This window comes from Anomalospiza imberbis, chromosome Z (assembly GCF_031753505.1).
Source record: "Anomalospiza imberbis isolate Cuckoo-Finch-1a 21T00152 chromosome Z, ASM3175350v1, whole genome shotgun sequence".
NCBI lineage: Eukaryota > Metazoa > Chordata > Aves > Passeriformes > Viduidae > Anomalospiza > Anomalospiza imberbis.
Window position 1 is genome coordinate 42,228,285 of NC_089721.1, and position 22,020 is coordinate 42,250,304.

The 22,020-nt window shown below is 39.4% G+C and overlaps 1 protein-coding gene across 1 annotated transcript in view; it reads left to right on the plus strand.

Moving 5' to 3' along the window:
• The first annotated feature begins 1,955 nt into the window (after nt 1-1,955).
• Nucleotides 1,956-22,020, plus strand: part of CHD1 (chromodomain helicase DNA binding protein 1) — a 54,889-nt gene continuing 34,824 nt past the window's right edge. Inside the window, exons 1-3 of the mRNA XM_068176424.1 lie at nt 1,956-2,270; nt 4,064-4,273; nt 21,741-21,945. Coding sequence (XP_068032525.1) covers nt 4,221-4,273; nt 21,741-21,945 — 258 coding nt within the window. The 5' untranslated portion in view covers nt 1,956-2,270; nt 4,064-4,220. The remainder of the gene's footprint in view (nt 2,271-4,063; nt 4,274-21,740; nt 21,946-22,020) is intronic.

Sequence of the window (22,020 nt, forward strand, 5' to 3'; positions counted from 1 at the left end):
AAAATACAACCAAACATGTAGGTGTGCTAGTTTTGGCTGGGATAAAATTAGTTTTCTTCACGATAGCTGGAAGGGGGTATGTTTTGGATTTGTGCTGGAAACAGTGTTGATAAAACAAATATGTTTTAATTACTTCTGATCAGGGATTATGCAGAGTCAGTGCTTTTCCTGCTCCTTATGCCATCCCACCAGTGAGGAGGCTGGAGGCGCACAAGGAGGTGGAAGTTAGGCTAGTTGAGCTCAAATGACCACAGTTATTTTTCAGACCATATGGCATCATGCTCAGTATATAAAACTGAGGGGGAAAGAAAGACGGTGGGATATGTGATAAAACACTGCTCCCCTAGGGAGGGGTGAACAACCATCTGCCCGTGGAAAGGCATTAGGTACTTTTTTTTTAATTTACCTTAATTTAAAAGTTATTTTCATTTTGACACTCTTCAATTTAAACTTGAGTCCCACTGCTCTTTGCAGCACTCTTAACTATCACAAAATATTCTCTGTTAAAATGACTTGGGCAAACTTCAGTGCTCCAGAAGGGAACATATCACATTATCCCTTTGTTGTAAACTTTTAAGCTGTTTTCTTGTCCAAGCAATTCCTAAATGCATCTTTCTTAATTCCAGAGGGAAAATTTTTTCTCTGCCATTCATCACTGAGATTTTGTGGTAATCTCCTATACAGTGCTTGAGAACTGATCCAGTGTATATGCCTCATCTGGCTTCCACAGCTGCGCAGACAGGGTATTGTTGAGTGCGACGGCCAACACCACATCATGCTTGGTGCACTCAAGGTTCCTTGATAGGCTCCAGGAAACCTAACCAACTCAGCTGCAGGGTGGTGTGTACATCAGCTGTCCCACACATCACTGAGCACCAAGGCAGCCAGCATTGCTCACTCTCTAAGAGCAACCATGAGTTAAGGTCTCAGCTGACTCACTGTAGCTCACATCTGGGTCCTGGCCAATACAACTCTTCAAACCTGAATTAATTTGACAGCTACTGTGACCGTCTTCTCGTATACCCACAGGGTGAGTAGCTTCCTTCAAGATCTCCTGCACGGATGAGGAAACTCTTTTCCTGCTGATCTGACCTCTTTCACCCTTGCAGGGTGTTCAAAGGTCTGGTGCCAGACGTCAGTCAGTAACGTCCCCACAATCCTCTTGCAGAGTGACAGAGCCTTACAGCGCAGGTGCGCTTTTACGGGGAAGAGGGCAGGTTGGCTGCTTTCACTTTCCAGCACCAAGTTGTGTTGTTTACAGGACACTCTCACTCAGCTGCTACTTTGCCACTGTGGGAAAATTTGGACACACATATTACTTTTTTTGCATGTGTGTTGTTTTTTTCGGGGTTGCATTGCTCGGTTTTTTCCAGTAACGACCATGCGTCTCGTTAAACCACTCTGATCACTGGAAAGGAGCGGGCATTAAGACCGGGCATAGGTATTTGGATTCAAGGAGGAAGACCAGCTCCCTGCCAGGGAACAATCCAAACCTCCATAAGCACGCTTCAGCACCGCTTGTGACCGCGTGAAGTGAGAAAGGCGGATGCGTTTGTCGTCGGGCCGTGATTTTACACCGAAAACCGCAAACAAAACCCTTGCGCCGCGCAGCGCAGTATCAGGCGGCCCGCTCCGGGCTGCGGCCGCGGCGCTCAGATCATGGCGCCCCTCGGGCAGCGCCCTGCGCCCGCACACCGGATGGGAGCTTTCCCAGCGCTAGGCAGAAGGGAGCTAAAGGCAGATGGCGGGCGGGAGCTGTGGCGAGCGCGGCACCTCTCAGAGCGACCGCACGGCTTCCACCGCGCTGTGCAGGGCCCGGCGGCGGGGCTGCTGCTCGTCGCCCCCGCCCGAGGCTCCTCCTCCCGCTGCCGGTCGGTCCCAGGGCGCAGGGCTGACATCACGCCCGGGGTTTCCATCCGACCGCGGGAGGGGGAGGCTGAGCGGAGCGGCGGCGTGATGGCGGCGGTCGCCAGGATTTAGGAGTAGGCGGCGGAGCGGAGCTGAGCTGAGCCCACTCCGGTTCTCCCTGCACCCCTCCCACGGTGGTCCTGACCACATTGTTCGAGCGAAGGAGCGAGCGAGCCCGCGGCGCGGGCAGCGCGGAGCCCGCAAGAGCAGCGGCGGCCTCCCAGGCCCAACCGTGGCCGCGGGAGCCGCCCGCGACCCGGGGCTGCGGTACCAGCAGCAGTACGCCCCGCGGGGCGCATCGAGGCCTCGGGCCTTGGGGAGGCCCGGGGAGGGTTGGGCCGGCCGGGCCCCACGCACCGCAGGTAGGCAAAGGCCGCTATGGCTCCCTTCGCCGGCCAGGAGCTGTGTAGCTGCCGGAGATGAAAGCCAGAGGGGGGCGGGCGGTGCGGAGAAAATGCGGCCCCGCTGCCGGTCCCGAGGGCGGTCGATGCCCTGCGCCGGGCTGGCTGGCTTCTCGGGCCCTCTGCCTGTTCTCCGCCGAGAGAGGGAGGGATTCTCCGGGACTGTGGGCAGTGCGGTCGAGCTGCTCCCGCGCGCTCCTGCGGGGGGAGCCAGTGCGGAGCCGTCCGGGCGGCCCGAGAGCGGCTCTGCTCCGGGCCGTGGTGGGCGGCGGGGGAAGCTATCGTGGAGGGCGGCGGCGGCGGCGGCCTTGGGAGCGCTGCCAGAGAGCGGCACCTGTGCAGGCCGCACGGTTTGCGGTGCGAGCGGGCGGCGCTGCACGCGCTCCCTGTGGGCGGGTAGCGAGAGACCGGCGCGGGCGGTAGAGGATGAGAGTCGGGATCGGATCGGCCCGGAGCAGAGAGCGGGCGGCGGGGAGAAAGTTTTGCCGCCGCCCGCGATGTTTCCTGGGTGCCCAAGGCGCAGCGGTGCATGCCGTCGCGGGATCGCCCGGCGCTACCCTACTTCACCGCGGGGTCCCCAGTCGCGCTTCGCAGCCCCCTGTGGCTGCTGGGCTCCTTCCGATCGCGCTCCCCTTCCTCATCGCCATTGTTCGCGGTCCGGAGCGGCCCGGCGGTGTGAGAGCAGGGCAGTGCCCGCCCCAGAGCGAGAGTTCCCTCACCACTGCCTCGACTGGCTCGGGGTTGGGCTGTGTCTTGTTCTTGGGGAGCACACTGGGGCAGGCAAGACCCTAATCGCTTTCACACCGCTAATTCCATGAGGGCGCGAGTTGATCTGATTATCACTGAACTTATACTTGCGGCCCATTTACCGTGAGCTTAAACTTTCTCTGCTGCATCGAATACTGACTGCGTAGTAATCAGGAATAGGAGACTGATGTATATGGAATAATGATCATTCCATCTCTGGGTTCTTGCTGGTTTGATTTAGTGGGAGCTCGTGTACAGTCTTTTATCTTCCTGCTGCTGCCCACAACTGTAAGTGGGTAGCATTACGTGAGTTCCTGGAAACGTTAGCACTATGTTTTGGGTATGAAATACATTTTACTAAGAAGATCTTAGCAGAACATTAATCTTTACCTACCTCTTCAAGCAGGCATTTTTTTCTTGGCTATTTAGATCTCTTTTGTCCTTAATTCAATACTATGCCCAAAGTTAGGACACGACTTACAGTGCAGCTAGGCAGTGAACTGTTCTCACCCCGCAGTACTAAAGAAAATGTAATTTCTGTAATTTTTCCTATTCTAGAGCTAGTAGTTCAGCAGAAGTTGCCATCTTTACAGCACCATCCATGAAAAGTTGCATGAAGAAGTATAATGGCAAAAAGAAGTGTGTGCTGGAACCCCGCTGCAGTCAAACAAAAAGCAAGATAGTTTTTCTCTGCATTTTGTGTATTTTGTTTAGATTGTCCAGTTTTTTTTAAATAATTAGTAAGAACACCCGTTGTTCTCTGGACATTATTTTTTGTTGTTTTCACAGACAACAGGAAATATTTTTTTTCCTCAGAAAAGGAAATGATAATATAATGATCAGCCGTGAACAGGTAACACACACAAAAGAAGGATATTTTTGAGTTACAGACATGATGTCAAACATGCCCCCTTTCACTGTCAGTGGAAAAAAAAGTTTATTTTTAGTATGTCTTCAATTGCAAACATACTTTAAAATTGTGTTAATGTTTTCCATTCCTATTTTAGGTGTTTTGGGAGAAATCTTGAATAACAGCTGAGAACACTAAAGCAAACACATACGGTGTCTAGAAAACACACAGAGTAGCAAGAAGTGGATTCCTGATAGCCACTTTGTACCTTGCGTGGACTTCTTTTTATTTTTTTAAACTTTTTGATATTTACAATGAATGGGCACAGTGATGAAGAAAGTGTAGGAAACAGTAGTGGAGAGTCAAGGTAAGCACTTGTTTATTTCAGTTATTCTTGGCTATATATTTTGTTATATTTTGTGTACTAAAACTAATTTATATTTGAACTGAATGCTGAAATGTGGTGGTTAGCAGGCAGATCATAGTTAGGAAGACTGGCTTTGCTTTCTTACAAGTGCTTAACCTGCTTGTTACGTTCACATTATTTCAGCTAAGAATGGGAGTGATCATGTACATGTCTTATATAATAAAGCTGAAGTGGTATTAAAGCCATGTCAGCATCCAGCAGCATAGTATCTCTCTTGAGGGGGAAAAAGTCCTTGAAAAAACAAATTCAAACACATTAAATTAAAATGTTAAAGCTATCCTCTATGAAAATGCAAGGCACACACATATAATAGATGTTGTATAAAACCCTAATTAGGGGTCTTTTTTAAGTTATTTAATTTAGTTTTTTGTATTTTATATTTTATAAAATATATACTATTAATATATTTTTATATTTTATTTTATATTTATTTTAGGTTTTTTTTTTTTTTTTTTTGGTCATTCTTCAGGGCTGTCAGACTTGTGTAGCTGGAAGTGTTAACTTTGTTTTTGGAAGTGAAAGGACTGTTGTCCAGCCGTGTTTTTAACTAAAAAGAAACCTAAAATCAGTACTCTAATGTCAAATTACAGTCTTCTATCAAGTGTAGAACGTTCAAATGTTTGGAAGAGCCTGTTTAGAATGTCCTGGTGTCCATGCAGGGTGACAGCCAGTTTGTAGGGGGTGGAATTAAGTTCACCTACTAGAACAGTTTCAAGTTCAAAAAGATCCTCATGCGCTACAAAGTTTAGATTTCTAAAACTGTAAATATGATAAACCTAGAGGTTTAAAAATCAATTTACCAATAAAAGGTGAGCATTAGACTTCTCCTCTAAGAGGTAGTTTGTAGCTGTGCTGTTTTTCTGCCCCTCTTCCTGTCAGATTACAGCCTGTTCAACTGGTTAGATAATTCTGTCAGTCAGAGGGCCATAAAGAAAACTACGTTCTGCAGACTATGAAACTTCGAGCTGGGTAGAGAGAGATCTGAATTATTGCCTCAAGAGAAGAAATGCAAGAAGAACATATAACTGCCAGCTAATCAGCCAGCATGTGCTTGCCATCAAACTTCTACAGTGTATGATGAACTGGGAAAACAGGGAAGAGAGAATTGTTTACGTGACCCTGGGTACAAATCACAAGGAGATTTATGAACAGTGAATCTAAAGAGACTTTTATAATTTTTCTGTATTTCCATGTCAAGCTTCCTGTTAAATGCAGAAGTGTTCTAGAAAGACAGTAGATTTTCAAATTCGTGAATAATTTGTAAGCTCTAACACATAATAATTTTTGAAGATTTCTGCTTCCTGTAAAGTTGATACTGTTACAGTTAACAAACAAGTTTGAAATCTCTTCTGGGGCAAAATATTGCTTGTTACTTTAAAAAAAGGCAAAACAAAACCTTCCAAAGAACATGAACCTGCCTGGGACAAGTTATTGTGTGAATTTTCTTACTACTTGAAAGAAGCCACCTTGCTAAAGGTCTATGGAGAAACTATTTTGTATTGAATTGTGATTGCCCATAACTATATGTATATCAAAGTTGTTTAAAAGCTGTATAATTTCATAAGACTCAAGCAATTAAATGTCATAAAGTTCCCATTAATTAAATGAAAAACAAGTATCAGGAGGATGCACAGTACTCAAAACTTCATATTTGCCTGGAAAGTGAGACTTTATTCTTCATCTTAAATGTCCTGCTGAGCACATCTTAAACCTTTTAAAAAATTTTAAATCCAAATAACTGTTTTTCCTAGGCTCTTGTCACTTGATAACCCCATAGTCTAACTCTCAGGCAGGCCTTGGAAAGTTTATTTTCATGTTCATTATCAGAAAGCTGTTCTTGTAAGTGAAGCGAGAAAACTTGGCATTTTAAATGATGGAACTCTCTTCTGTCTAACGTAATTCCATTATTAAAATAATTCAGAATATTTTTATATGACTTATCCTTGGGTTATAGTTGAGTGGTTTTTTACTTTAAATGGTAGGTTTCCAGTACTCTAGATGATTTTCGCTCTGAGGTGAGGTACCTTAGCAAGCTTCAGCTGTAGACAGGTACTTACTGTAACTTGGGATGTATTGCTGTAATTATCCTTCAAATCTGAATGTGTGAATTTTAGAGAATGGAGGTAGAAATTGGCAACAGGGTATGTTTACTAAGCTTATAGTGATCCCATTCTGTTCAGAATGCTATGGTTGGAAATGAAATAAAATAAAGAAAGTAATTGAGAACTGCTGCTGGGAGTAAATTGCAAAGAAGATCAAACTGAAGGATTAGTAGGAAAAAACAAGAGATGAAGATGAGTACAGTGATCATCTAAGCAGCAGCATTGGTGTTAAGTAGGAGAAGTCTTAGAAAATTTTTGTCAGTCTGCAAATTTGATACTTTAGAAGCGCAGTAAAGCAGTTCATTTGCCTTTGGTGTATGGTGTCATCTTCCATTCCTGTCATTCTGGAGTGATAATAAATACAGCCTGATGTAGCAGAGCCACCATCACTACTTCAGAAACTTAAGCAATTGGTCATGGCTGGATTTACAAAAATACACCAGCACATGGTGTTTTATGGAAACACCCCAGCTTGAAAAAGCTGTTGAAAGTTTGTAGTATTCTCAGCAGTGGGAAGGCTAGAGAAGGGACGGCTCATAGACCTTTGACTTGATGCCTTTATTCACTGTGTCTAGCTATGAAGGTGATTGTTTTTTCTAAAGTCTCTTTTCTAAAGAGAAGAACAAACAGTTTACCACACTGCTTCATACCTTTCCAGCATTGCATCTATTAATCTGTCTGCTAGATCACTAGGAAACTTTCCCTGGTTGCTGATGCTGGTCCTGAAGTTCTGTTTTGCTGCAAGTAGAAAAGTGCATAGCCACACCATTTGGACTTTCCTTGCCTCTGAAGCTCTAAATCAGTACTAGAACTGAGCATGATGGAAATTACTGTAAACATTGTTAACTACTCTTGTTGCTTGTTGTTCGAGTTTCTGTCCAGTAATCACAGTGGAGTCTACTTTCCAGTTTCACGTTAACTAGAAATAACTATTCTATAATGTTTTTATGTAGCTCAAGGTAAACTGTTATCTGGATAGCAAGTGAGTGTAAACACATAGGCTTACTAGCAGTACGCTGAGAAGCTTACTCAAGCAGAGCATCTTAGTGTAGTGTTCTTGATGGCATTCAGTACAATTCATCATACAAACTTTAATGTGAATACATACATTTGAGTTACATAGCAATGAGAAAGCTTAATCAGCAAGGAAGGGCAGTTGTACCTGAACTTCAAGACAAGTGCCAGGTAGAGCAAGGCCTGCAGCAGTGAAATGTTGGCACTATTTGAATAACAATCTGATTTCCTATCTCTTTGTTCTTATGTGTTTCTGCAGAACAAGGTATAGACGATTTGAGCATACCTTTCTTTCCTAGGTAAAAAGGCATGTGCTCAGTGTAGCTTGAGTGGAAGGTAGCTGGCCATTTTTGCAGGAAGCAGGAAGCAGCTGCTTACACCAAAGACTTCTACAAGTCTTTACACACTTGGAAGTTGATGTTAAGATAGGAATTTCAGTGGGTTTAATTTGTTATGTGGATTGTAATCTGTGGACCATTTAATTAAGTAAAGAGCAAAGACTTGGTCAACAGGCTTCAATTTACTGTATAAATGCATACCTTCCATAGAAAGTAAAGAGGATTAGTTTAAAGCTGCGACTTTAGGTTCTTGCTTTCCTGAAATCTAAGTGGGAGTTAAAATAGAAATTGACGAAGCATATTTGCAGAATTACTTGCATGCACTGGCATCCTTTTAGTAGGAGTTTAATAGATTATATTAGTAAAAATATATGTATACAGCAAGAGGGAGAAAGAAAATCTGAGAAATTCTCAGATCAACAAAAGTACCTGAATGGTAAAGGAAACTGTTGGTAGTATGTACTGTAAACAGCTAGTGGATAAAGCAAGCTCTTTGTAGTATTTTTCTCCTTAATTAACAAATTGTTATTTTATCCGGAACAATCTCTTACAGAATTAAGCATACTAAATAAAGCATGATAAGGTGTCCGAATCCAAGTTAAAAGCATCTTTTCACTTCTTTTTGGAAGAGTTCAGAGAGAGCACATATCCAAACCCAAGTATTTTTTTTCCTGGAAACCTTTCCAACTAAAAGAAAAAATTAAAAATTCATGGTCTGGCTCTTAATCTGTGTATGATCTTAAGTTTGGTTTTGGAACTCCTGCTGAGTTTATCCCTGCTTTTTGTCTAACCCAACTGGATGTCACATACCTGTACCCCACATATTTTAAGTTAAATTCCTTTATTCTGAGAGTTTCAGGATTTTAGCTGATGGAAGCTTTTCATGTTCCTCAAGACAAAGTGAAGTGTTGTCAATCTGGCATTGTATACATCAGACCTGTCCAGATGTGGTCCCTTGGCTGCTTCAACTGTTTCCTTTAGTTGGTTGGGTTTTTTTTGTTTGTTTGGGGTTTTTAGGGTTTGTTTTTGTTTGTTTATTAAATTCCATGTAATACTTTCTTGCTGGTAGTCTCTAAAGAGCTTCTGGTAAAGACTACATTGTGTTGCTGCTGGATCCAGCTGTGTGTTGGAAGGTTTCTCATATTACACAACAAAGTAGTAGACCCTTGGGTAATCACTTCTACCTCCTGTCTATGAAGACTTCCTGGAACAGCTTTGTGCTCTTAAGATGTGTGACTTGCATCTTTCAAATAAAGACTTGAAATATAGTTCACAGGGTCATGAAAGTTGATAGGTTATCAGTTTAATTTTTATAACATTGCTTTGTTTACAATAGTAGCAGCAAATAATTAGTCTGCAGGACAGGAAACACAACGTGCTAGCCCATACCAGGAAAATTAAGGTCAGTTCATACTCTATAAGAGCCGAGGACAGGAAATAACATTTGGCAGATTGAATGTGATACTCTTTGTGCCCTCTGTTCTTTGCTGGCAGTGATGAATAAGATAAATCTGCCTTATGCATTGTAATAAATTTAAACAGTTAAAATTTCTGGAAGAAATAAAACTAGAAAAGCTTACTATTTACATAGTGTTTGCCTATAGAAACTTACTTGTGATTGTGTGAGTTTGGCATTTAGTATCTGTTACTTCTGCACATTTTGAATGGGCACTTCAAATTCTTATGCTTTTCTTCCTTCAGCTTGTTTTAAAAAACCCAACAACCAAGCATCAAAGGAGACAGTCCATTGTCATCTCATATAAGTTTCAAAGACTCTGCAGATAGTAATCTCTTTATTTTTTAGTATATTGAACTTTAGTTTGCTTAAATTATTACTCTCCATCTCACTAGCCTTGAAAGAGAAGATCACTAAGGGTAGCATTGTCTAATGAATGCACTTGAAGTCAGTGATGTTAAATTAGCTGTTCTTGGATCAATTATCTTAGACAGGAGTCTGAATTTTCTGTCAGCTCTTTCACAATGTGACTTGTTTAGCTTTCCATTATAGGATTTGTATTCCTAGTGCCTAGTTTCTCATTGAAAGATCCTCTCAGGGGCACCTTGTTCTAAAGTTCTAAAGGAAAAGTGAAGCTGAACTTAAGATTCTGCCAGCTAAACTAATGGCTGTGTGGCAGGATACTTGCTTTAACCCTGTCATTTCCCCAAAGTGTTCCCCAGTTTCATTGCATAGGTATTTATTTGGGGAAGCTGGAAAAAAAATTTTATTTGTTTTAACCTGTTACCTACTATGATACCTTCTTTAACCTATGTTGCTTTTTTTTCAAAGAGTTCACAAATAAATACTGCATTCAGGCATAGATTTGAACATGTAGGGAGTACCCAGAGACAGTATTAATTAAAAAACCGGAAAAATTCTTTCAGGGTGTGTCTAAATTCCATACCAAATCAGATTTTACATGTACTGCTGTACAGATGGAACTACCAAAGGCTAGAGGTAAGAGATTTCTTAAGTGCATATCCTGGAAAGTGCTCTTTCTAGACTTTATACCTCAGTTTGTCAACATACATTAAACTAATTTTTCATGTAGAACTTCCAACCTGACACCTGCTGTTCATTTTCAGTATATGCTATTGGCCTGCTACTGGAAGTTACTGCTGACTGCTAAATTTTTCATTGTTACTGGGGTTTGTTTGCACAGTAAAGAAATTGTCTCACTTCAGCAGTACCAAGGAGATCGTTAGTGCTTTATCCATCATGTTTGTTTTCTATTTCCATATCTGTTTGAGGGTCCAGTGTTCTGCACAGTCTTTTATACTAGTCTTAGTTTAGTTTGGAGAGGTGTCTTGGTTTGAAAAAGACAGGTGTCTGCTAAGGAAGGCAGGAGCCTCCTTTGAAATGGAAAATGTAAACTCCCTCCCTCCAAATCGTTATAATTTTGAAATTAAATGGGGCTCTCAGGCAAAATATATGGTAGCAGGAATAACAATTCTTTATTTGGGAAGAAAATAAAAATAAAATAAACAATGCAGTAATACAAAACAACACTGACAGAGTCAGAATATAACCTGACACCCTGTTGGTCAGGGTGTTGGTACAGTCCAGTTGAAATGGTGGCTGCATTCCTCCTGGAGTGACAGATGTGGCTCTTTTGAAGCAGTGATCCTGTAGAGGAGTGTAGTCTTCCTCTGAAGATCCAGTGGTGGTGTAGATGGGCCTGGTCTTCTCTGGGAATATAGTGTAAAAGGCAGCTGCTCCTCTGGGAATCCAGTGGAAAAGGCTGTCCTGGTGTCCCAAATCCCAGATTATGTCCAGTTAGGAATGCTTGGCTCTTCCCTCTGGGCTGAGCATCTCACAATGGGATCAAGTAATTTTTATCAATTGGGCAGTGACACTCAATGGCCCATTAACACCAGATGTCTCCCCAGAGAAAGGATTGATTGTGGAAGAGATAAAGAAAACTGCCCAGTTAACAGAAGATGACTGCCCCACCTCTAACAGATGGCAAATAGAATACTGACATTACCTTGCGATATAGGACAAGAGGGGAGGTTGGGTTTTTGAGTGTTTGTTTTTTCTGTTTCAGTTGGGCAAAGTCAATGCAATTTAAGGTTTCTCATTCAGGAGCATCTTTAAACAAATAGTGACATTTTCATACTACCTTCTAAAAATACATAATGCATGTAATTTGCTTGGAGGTGGAGGAGGGAAGAAGGCTTATGTGACACAGAAGATGGACTTAAATTTTGTTTTGATTAATGGAGTTAAGTGCCTAAAAGCATAAATTGTCTTCAGTAGTTAATCTTGGCAAAGATTTTATTACTGTACCTAGTATAATAACACCTCTCTTATGTAGCTTAACTTGCTTTGCCCTGTTTGCATCTGCACTTCATGTTGTGGTCTTGATAGTGTTTATAATTTCTGGAGCCATTTGGCTTTTTGGAATCCCAGTCATCTGGAAAGAAGGTAAAAAAAGGCAAATTGGACAATAAAGTACAATTGGTTTGAAGAGGTCAACAGTACAAGACCAAAGCAAGGAGGGGATAAACATCATGTGATGTGATAAAGTAGGGTGAATTTGAAAACACAGATTGATGACAAACATTCTCAGTTAACTGAGAATGAAGTCTGTTTTGCTGATAATTGCTCTGATTATGTTAGGTAAAGTGACTGTTTTGCCAGGAGACTTGAATGGAAAAAAGTAAGTTCTAGCTCTTCAGTGTCCTGTAAAGAGATCATCTTGACTAAGTTTGGAAAGGCTGAGGGAGAGACAGAGGTAGGTCCTAATTTGTGCTGCCTGAAAATTGAGTTTTCTTTTAGCTACCAGTTTTAATCAGGCTTTTTTTGGAAGAAAGAAAAAAGTAGATACAGATACACAAGCAAAATAAAAGGCTGGTTAAGTTGTATCTAGGCCATCTGTCCTATTCTTCCTTAAGTGTCACCAGGAATATGGGCAAGGTGTCCACTTTTGTGGACTGCTTTGCTGAACTTCTTCCAATGGGGCAACTTAAGCAAAGACCCTGGCTTGTATAGGAAGAAAAATTGTCAAGAAATAACACACTTGGCATCTCTTTTCTCTAAGACGAACCCTTAAGAGAGGGAGCCAGAAGCCCTGTTCCTGAGAAAGTATTTGTGTGATAGCATTAGACAGCAGCAGTTACAGTATTCCAATCAGTGTTTTAGGAAATACCTCATGTTCCTTGCCATTCTTCCACTAGAGGTATGACACCAGAATCTCAGTAATTTGTAATGTCAATTCAGGTGATTAATTTTGGGAAAGTCACTGGTGCTACTTTGCACTAATGGACATTACTTGTTGCAAGGAAAGTTGGTCAAATTAGGGACCCTAGTTAAACCATATCAGCTGACGCTTAAAGTTTTTTGGCTAGAAAGTAAATTGCTTATAGACTATGCCTGGAAAAATGCAGATGAAGTTAAAGAATCCCATAGGCAAACATGGAAAAGAAAGCATCCAGATATTATGACTACCTCACTGCTATTATCTCCCTGTGTTTTTAATACCTTCATTGCAGAGCTTAGGTTCTGTTTCTTAAATGCAGGTAAACTGCCTTTCTATCAGACAGGTTTTTTGTCTTTATTGTAGCAACGTTATTAAAAATCAGATTTTAGCATAGTATGAAATATTCTCACTTGTCATTTGGTTTGCAGTGGTAGTTTCCATTGAATCTTTTCAGAAAATACATATTTTCTTCTTACTTCATATTTCCTTTCCTTTTCGACTTCAAGGAAGATTAAACCATTTCGGAAATTCTGCTAATACAAGTTGTTGAAATCAGAGATTACTTGTTAAATTAAGATACTACTTGTCTTCATGCTCTGAAAACCTTTTAGACCTCTCTCAGCTGATTATAATTATTTTTGCCTTTTTCTAGCTGGTTGTTGGGGTGTCCCATTTCAGCAGATGAAGAAAATGTCAGCTGAGCTACTAAAAATCTATCTGAAATTTATGTATTTTCCTATGACCTTCAGAAACTCAAACAGTTGCATTTCAAAAACTGGTAAATGGGCTCTACATCTTCAGTGGTGCTGTGCTGGTAGACACTGCAGTGTGGTACAAGTTCTCTATGCTGTTGCCTGTTTTATTAGTCACATCTGCAGTTCCATATGCTAGGGGAAAGGAGAAATGGTGTTACACCATGTAGTAGATGTGCTAAAATTGAATAATACCAAAGACACCTTTTTCATTTGAGATCGGTTTAGGGTTTTTTTCATATATTCTGTGTTGATTTGCATTGGTTTATGCTGTCCTGGTTTCAGGACAGCAGTCTCATAAAATACTGCCTGATCATTCCTGCTTGTTTCTTCCACATTTTCATAGATGCTTAAGAACATTTATGAGAACAGAGGCAGTTTAGAAAAGCTCTGTCTTCTCTCTGACACCATCAGGGAAATTGGAGAGGGCAACAATATCATAGTCAGAAAAAGTTATTTTTATATATCCTCACCAATAGGTGAATGTATTGGTGAGGACTGAATGTGTTTTCAAAGTGTGGCAGGGCATACTGTTCCCAATATGAATTGTGTAAATTTTTCTGTAACTCAGAGCAAAGGTAGGAGCAGTTAAAGAGAAGTTTTCCAGTTCTGTTTCTTGTTTCTGCATTCCCCTTTTACTATGAGGAAATGACAGATGTAAATGCCGTCTTTGAATCCCCGTGTGTAAATGTATATACCTCTTCTTAAGTAATTAATTTTTTACTCTAAAGTTTAGCATCTAGCATAGTAGGATTTGAATCTGAATTACTGCTCGTGTGGAAGAGGATCATAGTTGATTTTGCAAAAGGGATTACAGATTGATGTTTTTTTTAATAACCAAGGCTTGCTTCTTGTCTAGGTTAAGGAGAAAGGAGGACATCTCTCCTTTACTTTTTTTTTTTAATGCCTTAGTGCAGTGGTCTCTAAAATTGTTTGCACACTCTTGTCAATATTTCAGCGTGTATCTCAATGCATATATTTCATTTATGAAGTATATGCATGTAATAATACTTTTACTAGAATCTACCTTTATAAAGCATATACAAGAATTAGAAAATTTAAAAGTATGAGATAAAGATTTAATATTGGAATATACTAGGTTTTTATTGTTAAAAGAACCCTTTTAGCACTTACAAGAAAAATATTAAGAGTGTTCTTGTTTAGTAATATCTTGGTTTAGCATTATGTGACACAGTGGCTTGATGGTATCGTTCTTCGTTCAATTTATTTTAGCACTTTATTTTAATGACTAGCACATCTGAAGAAGATACCTAGCAAAGATACATGGCTTCAGATGGAAGAAGTGCATTGTCTACTGCACTTATTAAGATGTAGTACTGTTTTTTCAATCCCATCAGCTAATTATGCAAATTTTTATTAATTTTTGTCTAGTAAGTTTCCATGTACTCTGTCAGTCATTTCATGCATGTTAATCTAAAGGGATTGCAGTTTTCATGTTTTTAACAAATGGGTTCAAAACCCACTGAAACTTCTTGGAAGATTTTTTGAAAGGCTGGAAATTTTTATCTCCCAGCTTTTAATGTGTATAGATACAATAGCTTTTTTAGGCAACATGCATTGGTTTTAGTAATAAGATCATGTAATGATGAAAACCTTTCCAAACATCTGTTTTCAAAATGCTATCTCTATGGCATGAGTTTCTTTTGAAAAGCAGCTGCTTTTTCACTGTTAAAATGTCACCTTCACTTGGAAGGGATACATAAGGTCTGTTTATTTTTTTCAAAAATACCTGCAAGGTAGCATACTACTGGTAACAAATTATTTCCACAGAAATAGTATATTTGAAGCACTCTTCTTTTTAAAACAAACACCCTCAGAGCTCACGTAGAACTAATATTCCTGGTCAATAATGCTTCTTAGTAGTTCAACCTCTTATGGTATAAATATTTTTTAATGTTCATTTCTTATCTTGTTCCAAAGTATGGTAAATATTTTACTATTTAATGGACTTTTTTTCATAAAATTAAGAACATCAGTGACTTCCTGCATTCTTCTGGCTCCAGATTCTTTGCTGCAATAGCTTGCCTATTATTGATGGAGTGGATGAATTTATTTTGTACTACAACCTCTTACCGCCCTTACTAGACTCTGTTTTTTATTCCAGTCAAAGCAACTACACATTCCTAGTTACATTTGCATAGTTTTTTCATAAACCTTTTTTTAAACTTTTTCAATTTAAAAAGCAGTTTACTGTTGATAAAGTATCTGCTCTATTGCTTTTCCTTTAGTGGCTTAGGAAGTAATTTTTTGTGTACCTCATTATTGAAATTCCTGATTTTGAGACATGTTAGAAGCATCTGTACTTTCATCCAACTGTAGAGCAAACCTTCTGAAATGGATGATTTGTTCTAATACTTGTTTATTCAAATCTTCAGCAATGTTTTCTATGTGTCTTTGACACATTTGTGTTTGCTGACAAAGAAATGTGCTTCAGTTTGTCACTGTAGTTTTCCATGCATTTTTATAGCTATTTTTAAGCAACAAAAATTCAATTCTCAAATGGCATGCTGGTTTTTCCCCCTTGATCTTAGGTAAGAAAACCTCAGAGCAGGCTGTTAAACATTTATCATTAAATTAAGGGACATTTTTTAAAGTACAAGATTGATTATTATTGTATTACTTGAAACATTTCTGGAAAAAAAGAAGGTTTATCTTTGTGTTCTGGATGGTTAATTTTCAAATGTCTTGCTAATTGTGATGGTTTCATGCTACCATTGGCTAATATCTCAAGATATGATACACAATTACGGTAAGAGTAATTTTTAACATTGGTAAATACTATTCTGAATAGTCTTGATAACTGAAATTTTCTTTAATCCAACTTCTTGTCAGATGTCATTAAATTGTCATTGTTTGTTACTTTGGAGTGTGGCTTATGAAGAGCTTGTACTGTAGTAGAAGTGTCAGTGCTGCCATTTTCTTTTCGCATGCACTCACAGTACCTTCAGTTCATTGTTTCCTTACAGGACTCTTTTTAAACTACTCCATTCTGTAAGGGTTTGGTTAAAGGGAAGTAATACTATTCAGGAATCCACCTCATCAAGCAGAGACAAACTGCACACAGGTCTGTCTCACTGCACACAGGAGTGGAGTGATCATGCCACTGTCACCCATCTGGGTTGTGAAGCGCATACTTCCTCCACGGCCCCTCAACTGCCTTATGTGACACCAGCTTATCAGACATACAGGCTGAATGACCTTACAAATGTCATACCATTTATTAAATCGTTGAATGTTTGTAGAGTTGAATTTGTGGTTTGTGGTCTTCCTCCCCACCTCCCTCCCTCCCTCCCCTTCTCCCTCCCCTTCCATCCTTTCTTTCCTTCCTGTCCTTCTGTCCTTTACTTCTTGCATTTCATGGGTTGTAACTTTGGTTTGGATGGGGTTTTTTGGTTTTGTTTGTTTGTTTTAGATAAAAATAAATCTGAATATCAGTTCCCATATGTTCTTTACATAGCCCCACAAATTGTCTTGTCTGCTTGTGCACGCTCCTCTTTGAAAACCATTGTCCTCATGTGGCAGTTTTCTTGACAGTGAAGTGTGGTGAGGCTGGGAGAGGGGGAAGCTCTTTCAAAGAACACCTTAGCGCAAATGCTGCAGCTACAAGGCTGGCTCCTTAGAGCATGATAAAGTCTTTAGGTAAATCTTGGCATTCCTCACATCAGTTTGAAGTATGGATTGTCTTTATCACTAGGAAGACTGTCTTTAAGAGACAGTTTCTCAGTCTTGAGGCAGAGTCACTCTGGCTCATGTGATAATGCGAATCAATGACTTATTGTTTTGTTTAGGTCATCACTACATGTAAAACAAAAATAAAAGTATGGATAATGTCCCAGTGATGTTAGTCTGCAGAGGCAAAGTGCTAGAAATCATTGGTCTCTGTGTGTTAAATTGATAAGAGACAGTAAACTGCTAGTATCTGTGCTTAATAGAAGTTGAAATGGAAAACTGCTGCTACATTGGGTTTTCAGTAAGACTTAATTTTTACTGCCCCATGTTTCCATTATGGACACTGCTTAAGAGATATGGCTAGAAAATGCCACAGATAAATTACACTTTTCCATTTGTTGTGAGGGGAAATGAAATTCTTTATTCTCCTCTTTACGTAACTCTTCTCCCTTTGTCCCAAGTAAGCCTGTGCATATTTTGGTGGATTTCTTCATTTTTAGCAAAAGTTACATAGGTCTATGCTTTTACTTCATTGCTGCTGCTTTCTTACAAGTGTTTCATAAAAAACAAATAATGTGCTCAGTTATATTGAAAGTAGATCATTAGTTGAGTCTGATACTGGTCTAAAACTGCTTTGCATGAGATATGTGAAGAAACAAAAAAAACAGTTGATAATCAACTCTATTCTTTCTGTCTGCCTTGTAGATACAGAGCTTTAAGCTAATTAAGAACTAATTCTTAGACTGAAAAATTCTATTCAATTTCTGTTTGAATAGATAGCTAGTCTTGTTGGACAACAGAGGTTTTGTTGTTGTTGTTGTGTGGATACAAAAATGTTTTCTTTAAACTGCTGTGTTTTACCAAATATTATCATTGGAAGTGCTAGACGAATATTTTACTTTTTTTAAGTATGGGAAAATCAAAGGGACAGTATGCATCCAGAAGTGTATAATATTTTGATATTGGCATAAACATGCTCTCTTTTGGATCTTTGACTTATAGAAAGAAAAATACAAATTTTCTCTCTAATATTGAAAATACTTTACACACTGAAAACTGACCCCTAAACCTGTAGTTCTTACTGTAGTTGTGGTTTTTGCCTTGTGTGCCCGGTCTCTGTTATTGTTGATTCAAATCCTTCATATTTCTCTGGAGGAAAGTCCTTTGATGTATGGACTGTTCCAGCTATTGGGCATTTGTAGGTATTATATCTCATGCAGTGCTGCTTGTCTGTACTGTCCTAAAGATCTGCAATTTGTCTTTATGCAGAGCTTATTTATTATTCAACTTTCTACCTCCTTTGCAAACAAGAGCTTTAGGTTTCTGATTTACAGTGCTATCTTTGTAAAGTTTGTGCCTCCAAGTTACAGTGTATGAAAGTACATGATAAAAGAAACATTACATTGCTTTGGTAGCCCTCAGAGCCTGTCAGTTCCTTGTTCTGTGGCAAGTCAGTGGGGAAGAAGTCAACAGGGAAGTCAACAGTAGAAATGAAATGAAAATCTATTTGTTATTCTTACCTAATTTTTTTAATATGTGCTGTAGTTCCATGAAGATATCTGGAACTATCTGCACAGGCAGAACTTGTAGTTCACACAAGTTTCACACAACTGCATTAATTTGAATGATTATAGTTGAAGTAAGCTCTTCCCAGCATAGATTAGCCTTGTGTGTTTGAACTCCTGTAGTGCTTTTTATGAGTTAATTTCAAATGCTTTATGCATGTATGTAAACTGACATAGATTACTAAGCTTTGGTAAATGTTTCAGCAAGTCATTGCTGTTACCCTGGTTGTAAAATAATTTCAGGCTACTCATTGTGTCTTTTCCCCTTTCCTTGTTCGGATTTGACACTCTGGGATAAGAAAGCTTAGTACGGTATTATTAGTTCTATAGTGTTTGAATATCATATGACTATTTTTTTTTCTGTTCTATGTACCATATGTTAATATCTGGTAGGGATCCTACATTGCCCTTCATGCATGATATCATTAGGGCATCTATAAATCAGTGTGGTGAACTTTATTTATTGTTTTTTCTTTTTGTAATTTCTTGTAATTTTCTTGTAATTTCTCTGCCCATTCCTTTTACTTCTATGTGCAGGTTTGTTTTGTAGTCTTGCATTTATTAGTAATGCGGTTGAATTAAGATTTTTACTCTTTGTCAGATGTTACTCAGAGTTGTGATGCAGTTGAGTTGTATTAGGCTGCTCTTCTCCAAATCAGGCCAATTTATTTTTAGTAACAAGCATTATGGAATAGCTCTTTGCTGGTCCTTCTCATAAGTCTAATGGAAATTCATTACCAGACTTACAGATTTTATGAGAGCTAGCTGGCAAGATAAGGAGCCCGTGTTCTTTTCTTTTAATACTGTATGATCTGCATCAATATCCACATGTTTACATGTTGGTATTGTTTAACAGAGACCTTAGATGGTAGTCAGCTAATCTCTTAGTAAATAATAAGATCTGGCATTAGCTGTTTGGTTTTTTTTCATCAAACTCTACAGCAAATGGCATTATCCACTAGACTCTTATTTTCCCTATTTCAGTCCCTTTGGTTTTGAACTTACACTGAATTCCTGTGAAGAGCATAAAACAACTTAAAATTTCCCATCAATGTTTTATCTCTGGAGATGTCCAAGAGGCATTTGGTCTGGTGCTGGGTGATGTGGTTTACGAGTTACAGTGATAGTGCTGGGTTCAGTGGATGGTCTTGAAAATCTCTTCCAATCTTGATTCTGTGATTCTGTCTAATCAGTGTAATTCTTGCTTACTTATCTAAGTAAACTATTTTTTTTGTATTTTCTATCTCTGCACCATTCTCTTCTGTATCTGGTTTAGATGTTTCTTATAGTGTTAGCAAGTTGACCAAGATGTATTATTCCAGTGTTAGTTTCCCCTTGCTACCTTAGAAAACAGGCACTGTGTTTTGGTTGCCTGTGTCTCTCTATGCAGTTAAACCTGTGGTTAGCACTGTATTAGTATGTGTGAACTATTTTACTGCTATATGGAAAGCTAACGTAATTACCATCCATATGGCTTAGTGTTTTGCATAAGTTTTTGGTTTGGTAATCCATGTTATTAATGTCCTCTTTGAGCAAGCCTTGTCCTGCATGAAGGTACTTGATTCCTTTCCCCTCCTTCAAGGTTCTGTAGGATTTGCATGTTTTTGGTAACTTTTTCTGACTGGAACTTTGGCTGGTATTTACTTGTGTCTCTCCATGCTGAGTTTTCTTCTTATATATATTCATTTAGAGTTAGTGCTGCCTTCTGTAGTCTCTCTGACATGTATTTATGGCACTTTGCTTTGCTGAGAAATATGGTTGTTTTATAAAGGTGCGATTCACCTAGTATTTAAGGTAAGGCAATATTTGTGTGCAAAAACTCTATTACGGTATTTTTTCTTCTCTTAAGAAGACAATCATGGAGTGTCATTAATTTCTGGTATATATGATCTCCGGTCATATATTGTAGTGTCATACCACATCTGTAACCTGTTTTTTGAGCAAGTGTGGTTAGTGTTACATAACCTTGTCTGAAGTAAGACTTTGATGAAAGAAAGTGGAAATTTCAGAGCAGCCTTCTTGTTTCCCAGCTTTCCGCTCAGCAAGTGCAAAGAACCAAGTAGCAACGTGTTTCTCCACATCTTGCCCTTCAGAGCAAGGAAGCTTCACTGTGTTCACTTTGTGCCTCTTTATTTTCATGGTTGCTGGTTGCAGATGGCTGATGGAGGTGCACTCTGCAGGGATCTGTTAATGAATAGCTTAATTTCTAATTTTCTGGCACAGTTTTGTTGGTGGCAGCAAAAGCAGAGGAGTGATTTTGCTTTGTTCTGCAGTTCTAAAATAGTCAGTTAAGTATATTCTGTGGCAATTGATCAATCTTCCCTCTCCCCCACCTCACCTCCAGCTGACTGTCAACCAGATGAATTGTGCTGGCAGAGACCAGCTAGGATTTGATACAGTTTTGGCTTTAACATTTTCAGTTCCAGCTTCATGTTTACTCTGGTTTTTAAGCATTTGTGTCAGTATGTACATAATTTGAAATTATTTTGTTTCTTTCTCATGATATCTTTGAACTATAGTATTAATCTAGTAAGGAATTTTACTAAAGTTTCAAACTCATCTACTCTGTGAAAAACAAATGCTAAAATTATAAAAGAAGTATCTTTAATAAATGTGCGTTCTGATTATGTTAAGTCTGATGTAAAATGAATATACAGGTGAAATAATGTAGACAGCTCAAGTGTATGCCACGTGCTTTGGTACAAATCATACCACCTCTGACAAATTCAGAGTTGTCTATGTGGAAGAAGTTTGTACTGCTCTTCTAACAGAAGACCACAGTCTGTGCAGCTTTTTGTTTTGTTTTAAGGATTGCTTTGGCTTTATGAAGATTGAAAACAATATTGGATAGTCTTTAGTGAAGCAGGCTAAACTGTTAGCTAGTGTGGCATTTGATGGCTCTAAGCAGGGATTTTGAAGGGGTGAAGCTCAAGTTTGTGTGGCTACAAAGTATTTCTACCACTTTTAATTCCCCTGTGTGACACTGCTGTATTAGTTTTAATGGTTTTGCTTTTTATCTTTATGTTGGCTTCGCATAGAGTACCTAATTACACTTTAAATTCTTATTCCTGGTTTATTTTTAGCTTTATTCAACTCAGCTTATTTAATTGACTGCCTCCATTTGTGTGTTACCCATTTGTCTGGTCTAACTTAACAGCTGAGTTATAGGTAGAGCTAAGGTGACTTTTTTCTTTTAATCCTGTTACTTTGGCAGTTGTATAATATCCTACTAACTTGTCATTACAGCCGATCAGATGATGATTCTGGGTCAGCATCAGCTTCTGGATCTGGTTCAAGCCCTGGAAGCAGTAGTGACGGAAGCAGCAGCCAGTCAGGCAGCAGTGACTCTGACTCTGGTTCAGAGTCAGGCACTCAATCAGAATCAGAGTCTGACACATCTAGAGAGAAGAAACAAATTCAGTCTAAACCACCAAAAGTTGACGGATCTGAGGTAATCAAGATACATAAATGAATCCTTTGGCAAGGAAATACTAAAAAAATCTTCTAAAATTATCTTAAAGAGCAG